Source organism: Phyllobates terribilis, unplaced genomic scaffold (genome assembly GCF_046119375.1).
Source record: "Phyllobates terribilis strain yellow unplaced genomic scaffold, ASM4611937v1 Scaffold_3__8_contigs__length_932513732, whole genome shotgun sequence".
Lineage (NCBI taxonomy): Eukaryota > Metazoa > Chordata > Amphibia > Anura > Dendrobatidae > Phyllobates > Phyllobates terribilis.
The window spans coordinates 378,156,775-378,170,738 of NW_027362763.1; the positions used below are offsets into that span (position 1 = coordinate 378,156,775).

General features: G+C 37.9%; 1 protein-coding gene across 2 annotated transcripts in view; it reads left to right on the forward strand.

Annotated features, from left to right (window-relative positions):
- The window catches only part of FAM83B (family with sequence similarity 83 member B), a 122,607-nt gene that overhangs the window by 102,994 nt on the left and 5,649 nt on the right, over positions 1–13,964 (forward strand). For both annotated transcript variants that reach the window (XM_073675425.1, XM_073675424.1), the window contains exon 4: positions 10,253–10,377. In XM_073675425.1, the coding sequence (XP_073531526.1) occupies positions 10,253–10,377 (125 nt within the window). The remainder of the gene's footprint in view (positions 1–10,252; positions 10,378–13,964) is intronic.

The following is a 13,964-nucleotide window of genomic DNA, read 5'->3' on the forward strand; positions in this document are numbered from 1 at the left end:
AGAAGGGGCCAAAATCCATCGACCTTCCCAGCCTATTAATATCAGCCCTAAACTGTCTGCTTTAACTTAGCAGGTTATTAAAAATAGGGGGAATCCCACATAATTTTTTTAGAGTACCCCCATTGTTAATAACCAGCAAAGGCAAAACAGACAGATGGGGTCTGATATTAATAGGCTGGGAAGGTCCATGGATGCTGATCTTTTTCCAGCATAATAAAACCAGCTCACAGCTGTCTTTTTCCCTCGGCTGGCTGTTAAGAATAGGGGGGGCCACATGTTGTTTTTTTTTTTAATTAATTAATTAATTTATTTATTAACAAGTACAGTAAACTATACAGGTAAGGCACTGCTCCACTCCTCCACTTGGACCTCTGCCTCCTGGTTCAAGAAATTTTTTTATTTTTTTATTATATGCTATTTTAAGTCATTTTCCTATCCAGATTTTTTATTTGTTTGCATGACAATTGTCCTGCTCTGACCCACATTTTGTTTCCTTTTGCAGCCCTCTAGCCCTTACTATGACCATTTTACAGGACCAAAGTTCGGGTCCCCATTGACTTATATATGGAGTTCGGGTCAAGCTTTGATACCCGAACCAAACTTTGAACTCAAGTTTGGCTGAATCCAATGAATCCATACTTTTACGGGTTCGGTCATCCCTATTTTTGATCAAAAAAGAAAAAATTTAAATAATGAAATATTTTATAACAAATCTATATTCACAAAATCTAGATTTGTAAGACATGAGCAGAACATATTTCTCAATGAAAAGGTTTAATGGAACCTGTCAAAGGAATTGACAGCTATTATCATTTGTCTTAACAGTGATTTCAGGCAACCCCAATGTTTCGAAAATGTTCACAGTATATTGTAATACTTACCTTTTCAAACTTCTTCCTTTGGATTTTCAAATGAACAAGACTTGTCTTAAAGGCATTTGCTGCACACAGAACAGACTTGCCCAGTCTCCTAGCATGCCTACTGAGACATGTTGGAGATCTCTGACCCAGTCTTACACTCTCCTCTATGAATTCTAAATTTTTGGGATGCTCGTGAACATGCCACCTTCATGCACAAGGCTTGCAGTCACACTGTGCATGCCTAGAAGTTTCCATGTTCACAAATATCTGCTGGATTTAGAGTTCAGGGAAGAGAGCTTAAGGGCAGACCAGAGATCTCAAGTACACTTCAGTGGGTGTGTTATCAGGAGACTGGGCAGGGCTAATCCTATTCATTAGAATAAGCAGAGAGAAACCCTTGAAAAGGTGAGAATCACAATTTGCTGTAAACTTTGCCCTAACAATAGGGTTGCCTGAAAATCCCCATTAAACACACTGCCATTTTTTAAAAGTACCGGACAACCCCTTTAAGGAAAGACACACACAGACCTGCTACTTTCTTGTAAGTGTTTTATCTCACCCCAGTTCTTGTTTTACAGTTTCACTGCTTAGTAAAATGTCTTCCACATTGCTTCTGCACATGAGCTACATAGAAACAGAAGAAAAACATTCCCTCATGGCTGTGTGCTGTACTGTACATAGGAGACATTAAAGCAACTAAATTTCTCGCACCAGCTCAGTGACGAAAAAAATTGCAGCCTATGGAAAAGAAAAATTGTGAAAAAATGCAGGATATAAGTCTTAAAATGGCCAAAAATAGTGTTATTCCTCTTGTACACACTAATAATTGCTTTTTCTGAGAAGTCACCTGAAACTTCAGATATAGTTTATCTATATATTACATTTTATTTAGCCAGGTTATTCATAAGACCTATTTTAGTGGCTTTTTTCAGCCTGCAGCAGCAACCAAATTGTTAAAATGTTCTCATAATGTTTTCACTACCATGTTATGAATAAAGTAAAATGTCAATTTACCAGGAAAACATGCAGAAAAACAAGGATATCGACCAGTTTATTAGTTCAATGTATGAAGGTCATTCCCAGTATGATTTCTGGTTCCTATGGGAATTGTTCTTTGTATTAGTTATTTTTATGTTAGAGTAAAGAGAACTTGTCAATAGGTTCTATGTTAGCTTTTACCTTGTCGTCTGCACTTTGAAATTAGATTTTCTAAAAAAAACAGATCCTTTTTTATTCCATTCAATTAAAAGAGTGCATGCAAATGAATGTGTTTATGATACCCATACTCTTTGTCGGATGTCTCTATGCAGCTTGCTTCTTGCTTTTCTATTCATATAGCAAATATAACAACAAATAATATGAAATGTGCAAGCAATATAAAAAAATAGCATTATTATTCATTGTTTGCCTATTTACCTGACTAATATCTAATACTTTTAATTTTCCTTGCAATTGAGTGACGCGCCCTCCCTGAGCAGTGGGATACTTGGAGCCGGGTCAGTGTAGGTGTCATGGGGATGCAGTTGTGGCCTTGACCTGTTCCGTAACCCAGGGCTGTCACCTGAAAAATTATGGGCTATTTGGATGAGTGGTTGTTCGACTACGCCACCTGTGGTTTCTGGTGAAGGCCACCAGCGCTGCAACAGTCCTCTGAGGCTGGTGTTCTGGCAGCTCGGTTGGTACTACTCTCCACAGGCGGAGTAGGCCTCAGGGCAGTGTTAGACGGACTGAGTGGAGGTATGGTGGGTGCAGTGCCGCGCAGGAATAAACAAGTGGAGGCGGTGAATGATGTCATCCGGGTCTTTACTCACTTTAGATGAACTTTCAGCCGCAAAGCTTCTCTCTGCTACACACAGCGTACTGCGGCCACCGGGAAGGGGGTTCAGCACTTCCCAGGTAGATCAGGAGCACCTGTCGAGACCCCTCTGGTGTGTGTTCCTCTCCTTGGCAAGTTCTCCCACTGAGTCTTCTCCTGACTGTGTGTAGAATGAACGTGGTGTAAGGCCGGGTCCCACTGGGTAAACGCAGTTTGAGAGACACAGGTGGCGACTCCGCTCCATCCGTATCCCCCTGGGATCCACTAAGCCTCCGGGCTTTTCTGACTGAGACGTGAAGTGACAAAGTCAGGTATCGGGGGTCGGTTACCCCTTTTGCAGCAGGAATCCCTCTGTCTAGGCCAGAGTGAAGAATACAGGTGGCGACTCCACTCCGTCCGTATCCCCCTGGGATTCTTTTGCCTGTGGAGCCAATCTCCTCTGCTCCCCTCCAAGGCCTTCTTAGATCAGGACCCTGACCGAGTAGAGACAGTGGTTAACTCTAACCCGCTCCTCGTCTCAAGGCCAGAGAGCGAGGACCGTGAATCTTCTGCCAGCTACAGGCTCTTGCTGGACCCTGACAGAAGACCCTCAATCAAAAGACCTTGAACTATAGATGGCAGTATATTATATATGAATCTATAAGTGCTTCCTGTAAGTGTTTCCTCCACCCTCACCCACTACTTGGTTCCCCCTATCTTTGGTTCCCCCCCATCTCCTCTATCCCTGGCCGGGGCAGCACCCTGGTGCATTTAGACCCCCTACAGGACAGGAGTGGTGTAGTGTTGAGTGTGAAGTGGGGTCCTGAGTGATGCTCCATCCTTACCTGGAAGAGAAGATACCACACCTCTATCTGAGGTGCAGTACCCCTGTGGCGACTGAATCCTCAGGGGCGCCACACAATTTTAAAGCGGGTTTTTGAAATTAAAATATTCGCCCCAAATGCTTTATGTACATAGCATAACAAACAGATCGCTGCTGCTTTAGTTTCAGTGTATGGCTGCAGCGGTGAAATCACATTGACAGTGTACATCACCAATATATAATTGCTCTATATGGAACAAATGGAAACCAAAATGTGAATGGAACCTGATTTATTATATTTGTTACTTTGACAAAGTTCGGCAATTCATGATTTGCAATTAAATTAGCAAACATCTCATTTTATGCATAATTTAGGCAAGCAGGAGAATTAGTCTGCGCAGTGCATAAAACATAAATGAGGTCTTTTACACTCATCCACATTACTCTGTGTAAATGGTGACAGTAATTGGAGTCTAAATATTGTGGTGTAACCTTGTCTAATTCTCCTGAGATGTTTCTATACTTTTGAAGTATAAAGTCATGTGTTCTAAAGTATCACAGTATAGTTTTATATTTTAGCGTAATCTACATGTTATCACTGTTGAAACACAACTTGTAGTAGACATAACAAAATATGTTTGGAATTGCATCAAATCTCTGATTTGACTGTGGGCCCCATTTCAGACTTTACTTTTTTAGTAATATGTGTATGCCAGCGGCTAATCAGTAGATTGCTTAATCAGGCTAATAATAAAACTATTCATTAAAGGGAACTTCACTTTGGATTGCACTATTTACATGCAGCTATAGGGTTAATCTGTAGGTAAATGGCATTACAAAGCTCACTGGCAGTCTTACTGAAAGTGCGACTACTGGGAGAAAATTAACTTTATTTCTCCCTGTAGCCACTGACTTTCAGTCTTAGTGGTGGTGCCCCCAGTGGCTTCAGTCACTGCTCACCGTACTGTGACCAGAAGCTTTAAGCATGCTCTAAGACTAAAATGACATTCGGGTCTGCCCAGGTATGCAGCAGACCTGGCTGTCAATCAAAATGCTGGGTGTAATTATTGATTGAAGCTGTTCTTTGGACATGACCTCCACTGAAAGCCAGTGGAGCGGCTTTTGTTTACCTCCGATTTCCATCCTTCTACCCATAGCCATACATGTTGAGGTCACTTTGACTTTACTAAGGCTGTGTATGCGTTAAAGAGTTTGTAAGAGGTTGGAGACTCATACACCTTTTCAAGGCAATTGGTGGATTTGCGGTACTTCCAATGTGTTAAAAATCATTTGCCACAAATTTTTTTGGGAAAAATTAGCAAAATTTGTGAATTTGAATTTCATAAAATTCGATCCCTACAATACACCAAAAATACTTATGTATACTATATACGTTGCCATCAGTATACTGCAATGCACTTGTTAATGTCAAGCCCACTATTCATGGCATGTTAAAGGTCAGTGCCCAGAAAAGTCCACACCAAAAAATTACCTATCTTCACATAACAGGGAAACTAATTTAAAATGCACATAATCACGAGAAGATGAGAAGTGACCCCTTCAGCCCCTCAGCATGTTTTTTTGCCATTTTTTGCCAATAACCCCCCCAAAAACATATCATTTTTTAAATGCAAGAAAAAGAGTTATTAAAAAAAATGATTTTGCTTCCCATTGTTTTCTGCTTTACCCACTATGTTATTTCAGAACTGTTTCCTAATTTTCTCATTTTAATTCCATTCATATATTTCTTCACGCAGTTTCAGCTAATATTCCTAATTGCAGGGAACGTTTCCGAACTTTACTAGCCCATCAATATATACTTTTATCTCTGAAGCTTAGAAGAGTTATAGAGTATATAAGAATCAAGGTCTTAACAAGGATACAGCTGTGGTTTGAATTATTGTGTAATGCTTTCTGCTGAAAGAAAAAAGGAAATATGGTTCACGACGGATGCACATTTTTTTCACACATGGCTGAGTAGCAAATCTACTTGCGCAGCAAATTGAGAAATGTGCGTTTTCCATAAACATAATGGTCATGTATGATCATCTGCATTTAAAGAAGCTGTTATTGTGCATTTTTATGGATACATTGGAAAATTTTGGCCACATACTGAGACATGCCAGCTCAGAGTAAAATAAAAATATAAAGTTGCGTTTTTATTACTTTGTATTAAAAAGCTGTCCGTTAAAAAGTGTCTTCAATTAAAGAAGAGATATATGCATAAAGTATTAAGAAATCTCAGCAGATATTTAGCAGAGTAACCAGTGCTCGTGGAGTTATGAGCTTGACCAAGTATTGATAGATTAGTCCAGATGTAATCCACACAAAAATTCCAAAGTAGTCCACAGACAAATAACTAATGGTGTTACTTCTTAGCAAAAACCTTCAAAGGAAAATAGATCAATGTGAAATTAGCAAAAACATTACTATAAATCATAGTATCAAAAGCAAATGCTCCACTAATAATAACTATGTATTGCAGACATAAACTAGTTCTGTCAACAGTGAGAAAGGTTTGTGTGAGGTTCTTAGAAGTAGAACCTCGCTCAAACCTTTGACATCAATGTCAGAGTCAGTTTATGTCACCAATAACTGGTTATTATTAAAGGGGTCATCCACTGATGAACAACCCCAGTTTAGTCAATTCAGGACCCAAATTTGAATATAAAAATTGTTTAATTACCTCATGCAGCAGCAACATTCCCGTAATGTTCGTGTCACTGTTGACTGATGTGACTTGTTGTGGCACGTGCAGGCTGCAGTCATTGAGCGGCTGCTCATTGGCTGTAGGTCATCAATATTCCATCCGGGCAGACTTATTTTCTGCCAAAATAGTAAAGGTTGCAGCTGATGAGTGGCCGCCCTTTGGCTACAGCCTGTACGTAGCATAATTCCCATCAATCTGTTTGGAAGCTGCGACATCTACTTCACTGGAATGGCACCGCTGCAGCCTGTGAGTATACACTGCTTGCACTTTAATTCTGGTCCTGAATTAATTAAGCTGAAATTGTCAAGTACTGGACATCCCCTTTAACAGAGCTCCTGCTTTTTGATACCATGATTCATATTAATGTTTTTAATGGAGCACTGCTATTTTTACCTTGTTTCATTTTCTTTGGATTCTATTGACTTACACCCAACTGATAACGTTGGTTATAATGTAAACGGATATACATCTGGGCAGAATCAACATGGATGCTTTGGAATTTAAGGTCTAATAGGACAGAGTAAGCTAAGATAATTGGTTCTTCTACAAACTTCTTGATGCCACTTGTGTATTCTCTGAACTACCCTGGAAATTTTCTGTTGATTGCCTTTGGATTACTATACCATCATTTGGTCAAAGTCGACAAGCACTGGATACTTTGCTACAAGATTCAACATTTTGCTGAGTAAGTAATAACCCCATTTATGGATATTAACATCTCACTTGTTTTTAACTATCTGCTCATATTTTTCCAATACAATTTTTATATATCCAGGGCAGCACAGTGGCTCAGTGGTTAGCACTGCAGCCTTGCAGCGCTGGGGTCCTGGGTTCAAATCCCACCAAGGACAACATCTGCAAGGAGTTTGTATGTTCTGCCCATGTTTGCATGGGTTTCCTCCTACACTCCAAAGACATACGGATAGGGAATGTAGTTTGAGAGCCCCAGTGGGGATAGTGCTGATTATATCTGTAAATTTTCTGAATGGTAAAGCGCTGCGGAATATGTTGGCGCTATATAAATAAAAATATTATTATTATATCCCTAAGTGTTCATCACTATATTCCCTGTTTGTGGTCTATGATTATGAAATCAAAAGCTACTGAACCATGAAGACAAAGAAGGTTGCCTGAGATGACACTTCATCTCATGGATTTTGCATCCATAAGCTTTATCATAGCTTAAAGTTGGAATATTGAAAAAGATTAGTGTCTTATCTGCAAATGAGAGCCCTCTTGATAATTGAGAAAAATAAATATAGTCAATCTATATAAATATTTAACTTCATTAAAGTATTAAATAAAACATTATTATTCTAAGATATTATTGCTAGACATACTTTGCCTGAAAAATAACCTAAACAAGCAAAATAACAGATTTTTGTGCAATATGCCGACTATAGACCCGTTGACTGCAACCTGTGACTCTAGCTATTGCAAAACCTACATCTTCCTGCATGCCCAGACAGCAGCAATCATGCCAGAAGCTGTAGGTTTCCCAATGGCTGTAAAGCTACAAGTTGGAGATCACCACTATAGACCATAATAAAACTGTCAAAAGTATGCTGATATTCTGACAGTATTAAATTCCTCGTGGCTTCTCTGAAATAGGAGAGACTGAAATATTCGCAATATATCACAATGTCTACATATGCAGTATTTATTCCCCACAGGGAACTAAACATGTTTTAAAAATGCTTCTCAATCCTATCTAGCTTTAGGGATTATTATTCCAGTGGTATATACAGTATTGAAGGTAGGGTAGTATCATACTAGTTATATGGGAAAAATAGCATATGAAAAATACAGTGCTCTTTATAATGGTTGTTTTACTTTCTTATGATGTATAATTCATTGAAAATAAATGAGAATCCTTGATCTCCTCTGTCCACAGTTTATGTCAATTCCTATTAGTGTTATTTTGATGTAATTTTTTATAGGATTGCTAATGCCTCCTGGACAAAAATTCAATTACTTTTTTTTAAAATTCCCCATAGCTACATGTGTCCAAAAAGCTAGCTTTGTCCAAGAAAACCCATTATTCTATCTAAAAGAAGAAAGTATAAAAAAGAACCTTTTAAGATCATTTTAAGTATAGCTAAAATTACTGGCCACATATTCAAAAGCATAGACAAGAAGCATATTTTAGCATATGAACGCTAAGTATGTAGACTCAAACTGCCACCCATATATGCAGAATCAGTATTACTAAATCATGTTAGGTCATAGTTAGTTCATATGTTGTGTACCTGACTTTGATGCGGGCTCAAACGCTGAACCTGCTTCATTCCTGGCGGATGATGACTGATTTAATCAGCCATCATGTGGATCTAACAGCTGTGGGTGGAGCAGAGCTGTTGGCCTGTTAAGTGTCACTATCAATCTCTGACAGGGGAATTTAACACTGCCAGGAGGGCACATTATTCTACCCGTTCTTCAACGCACCCATGAGGTGACTGTGGGGGGCCGATGGGTTGCCATGACAGCCGGGGATCTCCTTGACATGACCATCCTCCTGTGAAACCCAGTTTTTAGCTGCCGTTCATAGGAGATTGTGATTTTCTGATGCACTGCTATGTATAGTACAATCAATCAGACAATTGCAGTTTCAAGTCCCCTAAGGAGAATAACAAGTACAGTAAAAAGTAAGAAAACAATGTTTTCAAAAATATGAAAAAAAAAAAGAGAGAAGTTCAAATCACCCTCTTTTGCCCCATTAAAAATAAAACTATAAAAATACACATATTTGCTGCATTTGTAAAAGTCCGATCTATCAAAATATAAAATAAATGAATCTGATCAGTAAATAGCATCTTGAGAAAAAAAATCGAAATGCCAAAATTTAGTTTTTGTGTCCTCCTAAACATACAATAAAAGGCGATCTAAACATCATACCTACAGCAAAATGGTATCAATTAAAACATATGCTCAAGGAGCAAAAAATAAGCCCTTACACAGCCCCATATCCCAAAAATTGAAAACGCTATGGGTGTCGGAAAAAGGCGACAAAAGTAAAATGTTTTTTATTTTTTACAAATTTCTACATTTTTTTTATCACTTAAATAAAAAAAAAACTATACATGTTTGGTATCTGGGTAATCATAATGACCTAGAGAATCATATTTCCAGGTGAGCTTTATCATATACATATCATATAGGGAACATGGTAGGTAAAAAAAAACTTAAAAAAATTGTGGAATTTTACTTTTTTGCATTTCTAAAGCACTTGGAATTTTTTTCCTGCATTCTAGTTCATCACATGATAAAATTGATGATGTCATTCAAAAGTACAACTTGTCCTGCAAAAAAACAAGACTTCATATGGCCATGTGGACAGAAAAATAAAACAGTTATGGCTCTAGGAAGAAGGGGATATAAAGAAGAAAACGGAAAAAAAAAATGGAAAATTGCCTGGTCATGAAAATTCTTAAGAGATGACTTATAAACTCAATAAACACTTATTTATTTTATGAAGCCAATAGATTTTGTATCTGGTATGCACTACAGAACATGTTCAGAGCTCTTAAGGTATGTGCCCACGATCAGGAGCTGCTGCGGGATTGAAGCTGTGTGTTCATGCAGCGTCAAACCCACAGCGTCCAGATGTTACAGCATTGTGGATGGGATTTCTAGAAATCCCATGTCCACTATGCGTCTCTGTGCACCTGCGGATCACCCACAGGAACTTGCGGGTCTCTTGTGGGTTTGCATGTGGATTTTCCCCATAGACTAACATCAATGAGGAAAGTCTGCATTTGTATAATGAGGGCGGAAGCCACATGGCTGTTCAGTAGCATCGGGGCTGCAGCAGTTCCGGATCATGGGCACATACCCTTCGATTCTTGGGTTTGATTCATACATTATTTTCAGAGAAAATATATAAAAAGTGCCACCAAATGTTCACATCTGTCAGCTTCAAATTCAGGAAATTGCTTAGGGAAAAGATGTACTGAGTTTCTAATTAACTTTTCTTTTCAAGTTGCAAAGGCAAGTAGATTGAGAAATATGATCTGAAAATATGGTTCCACAGTGTATTATATTTGATACTATTATGTTTTACACAGAATATGAGAGTCCGAACAGTCAAAGGACAGGAGTACTTTTCTAAGTCAGGAGCAAAATTTTGCGGAAAAATGGAACAGAAGTTTCTGCTAGTTGACTGTGAGAAAGTTTTGTATGGCACTTACAGGTAAAATGCAATTCTATTATTTTTATTATTTTCATTCTTGATGTTAAAGATGATGGAGGATATTATTATTTTGTCATATTAATTTTTATTCCATAAATCAATAGTACACATAAAAATAAGAAACTTTGTAATATATCTTTATCAGAGAAATCTGCTTCTTTCTCCACAAGGACTAATCATTCATTTGCAAAATTCACAATTTACGAGTAAAATTTGTATTCAGTGAAGACTAGTGATGAGCGGACCCATGGAAGTTTGGGTTCTGGTACCCAACCAGAACTTTATTTCAAAGTTCTGTTTGGGTACCAGAACTGTACCCGAACATGAACCAGAACCCAACCCCATTGAAAACAATGGAGACCCGAACTTTTGAGCTGAAAAAAAACCTTGTTCTCTGCAATGGAATTCCAAGCATTGCAAGAGACTTCCGGGAGAAGTACGTGTTCAGCGCTTAGCACCGGACACTCACTGCCCGGTACGAACCCTGAACTTTTAACTTTGGGTTCACTCATCTCTAGTAAAGACCGAATGTTACATTACTGAGATAGGAGATGACAACAACCACTATATTTATATAGGATTTACAAATATGGCCTGCTACCCCCTTGACACAAATTGTTACCTTTTTACTTGTTACGCTCCAGTGTCCGATATTATCTTTTAGGGTTATATTTTGCTATGAATGATCGTTATAGAAAGAACGATTTTTTCTTTTTGTTTACTAATAAAATTCTATGTAGAGATAACAGGGGAGGAGCTAGGGGCAGAGCTCCTCCCTCCTCCTTCCCCTCCCATTTACACGGAATCTTATCAGTAATAATTGCCATCTCCTAGCTCAGTAATGTGACAATCTGTCTTCACTGAATAGAGAATTTACCTGTAAAATAGAGAATTTTGAGAATGAAAGATCCGTTCTGGAGGAGAAAGAAGCAGATTTCTCTGTTAAGATATATTACAAAGTTGTTTATTTTCATGTGTACTGTTGATTTATAAAAGAAAAATCTAAATGACGGTTACGCTTTAAGTGTTACATTTTTTACAAAACATAACTTTATTCTATTCATTTGAAGCAATTGTAAAAACTTCTCTAGTGTCTAATTCTGGCTTCCTTTGGTGTACTTTTGATTCCCTATTTGAGCACTCATAATGTCTATAAACCTAAACCTATCACATGATTTCCCTACTTAAGCTGTGAAATACTCCAGCCATTGCGCAGGCCAGTCAATAATGATTTCCAAACTAGAAGAATATCTTCTCTCCAGCACTGGACATTCAGAGAAAAAATTATAACAACACCATGAGGCTCATAACACAGACACAGGGCACAAATGTTACATTTAGCAACATCTAGCAGACAAATTAAATATTTTATTATGAAACAATCCATTTAATTTCATCTCTAGACACATTTATGAATTAATTTTCAATATTTATCAATTTAAATATGTTACCAGAACTTTGTTATGTATGAAAAAGCTAATTACAATTTTAGACATAAGCTCTGGCTAGCATTTTTTTTTTGCCTTAGGCAAGGGTGTTGAGAACATGGCAATTTTCTAACCAAGAGGCTGGAGGTTCTTTCGCAATAGAATGCTTAATCAGCATAGTAGTTAGGAAAATATTGTTTTTTAACTATAACTACACTGTTCAGAGGTCATGACTTTTGTTTTTTTGTCAAATACTCAAAATGCTTTCTTCCTGGTCAAATACTCTTTCTTTAAAAAGCACTCTCATTAATTTTTTTTTTACTAAATCTGTGTATATATGTATGTAGTGTAGTGTTAGTGTATTAATATACTCACCTACGGCCGACTTCTCCGGCATCTAGCAATGTTTTTCTCCTCTTCTCAATGACATCAATGCTGTTCAGACTATTCGTCTCAGTCTATGCTCTATGTGTGAGCCGGAAGTCTCTTTTACAATGTAAGCCTATGAATCCTTGCTCTAAATCTCCGTATTCTTATGTAATTGTGAAATACGACACTTCTAAGATATGTATGTGCTCAGATAGGGTCCCATACCGTAAATATTCATGTAGAAAAAATCTGGCACTCTTGAATAAATATTGTAGAATAACTTTTTACTCTTTTGGTCCAATATAATGTACAAGTGTATAAGTCATGTGACATTTCAGTCAACCATGACCTATTTGAAACATGCATAAGTGCTGTAAGACTATCAGAATAAGATGATAAAATACCGCTTTGTGAATGGCGACTGCTGCCTCAGGGAATAGACCGCTCATAGGCTTACATTGTAAAAGTCACTTCCGGGTCACACAGAGCGCAGTGTGACCCGGAGAGCCTGAAGAGTCGTGACGTTGCTAAAATGAGGAGCAGAACGGTGCTAGATCCCAGAGAAGGTTGTGTTAAGTGAGTATATTAACACACCAACACTACACTACATACACATGTACACAAATTTAGTAGGAAAAGATCTTCATGGAGTGTTTCTTTTAAGATATTTCCAAGTAACACAGGCCTTCTTTATTACAATAAATGTACAAAAGCAAAATAGGAAGTAAAAATAAATGTTTATGTACTGTTGACATTGTCTTTCAACTTAATAAATGCAAAATTATTTATTTTGCATTATAAATCTTCAATTAACATTTGCAAAACTTTGACCTTTCTATCCTTTTTGCTTTTGTACCATCAGCAAGATCCTATCCCAATAAGTAGTAGGTGTAATAATAATAATAATATTGGCAAATCCTACCAATTAGATATGTAGTATAGTTCTTATGATTCACTATTTCTCTCTCCTCACGTGCAGGCATTGCAGTAGCTTAGGTATCCATGTTTATGACCACTAGCAACTAACTGTTACTATATGACTGGTTGTAAACAGACAAAGTGGGGTCCTAGGCAAAAGTTTAAAGTGGGGCCCCCAATGCTCACATATTCAACCATCGCACAGAAACATTTCGGTTGCATGTACATGCGCTGAGTTCAGGCCGTTAAACGAGCGTGATCAACAATATTGACGTTTATTTCCCGGCTTCTTTACACCGGCTGAGGAAGAATGATGGGGACAGAACTATCACTAGTTGATCAATCTGTCCCCAAACAGTATCATGTTATCAACAGCATATCTGCAGTTTTTACAGAACGATGTGCTGCTCAGAACAATGATTTTTGTTCCGGTATAAACAATCCAATCACTCGATGCATAGGCAGCATTAATGCACTCCATAGTCCTCCATATAATATAATGCACACCCATTTGTCCTCCACATAGTATAATGTGCCCCATAGTCCTTCATATAGAATAATGCACACCCCATAGTCCTCTATACATTATAATGCACCCCATAGTCATCCATATAGTATAATGCACGCCCCATAATCCTCCATATAGTATAATGCACACACCACAGTCTTCCATATAATATAATGAGCCCTAACATCCTCCATATAGTATAATGAACCCCCCATTGTCCTCCATATAGTACAATGCACTCTTCATAGTCCTCCATATAGTATAATTCACCCTTTAGTCCTCCATATAGTATGATACATTCCCCATAGTCCTCCATATAGTACAATACACAGTGCACAGTATCATGTTGCCACCATATAGTATAA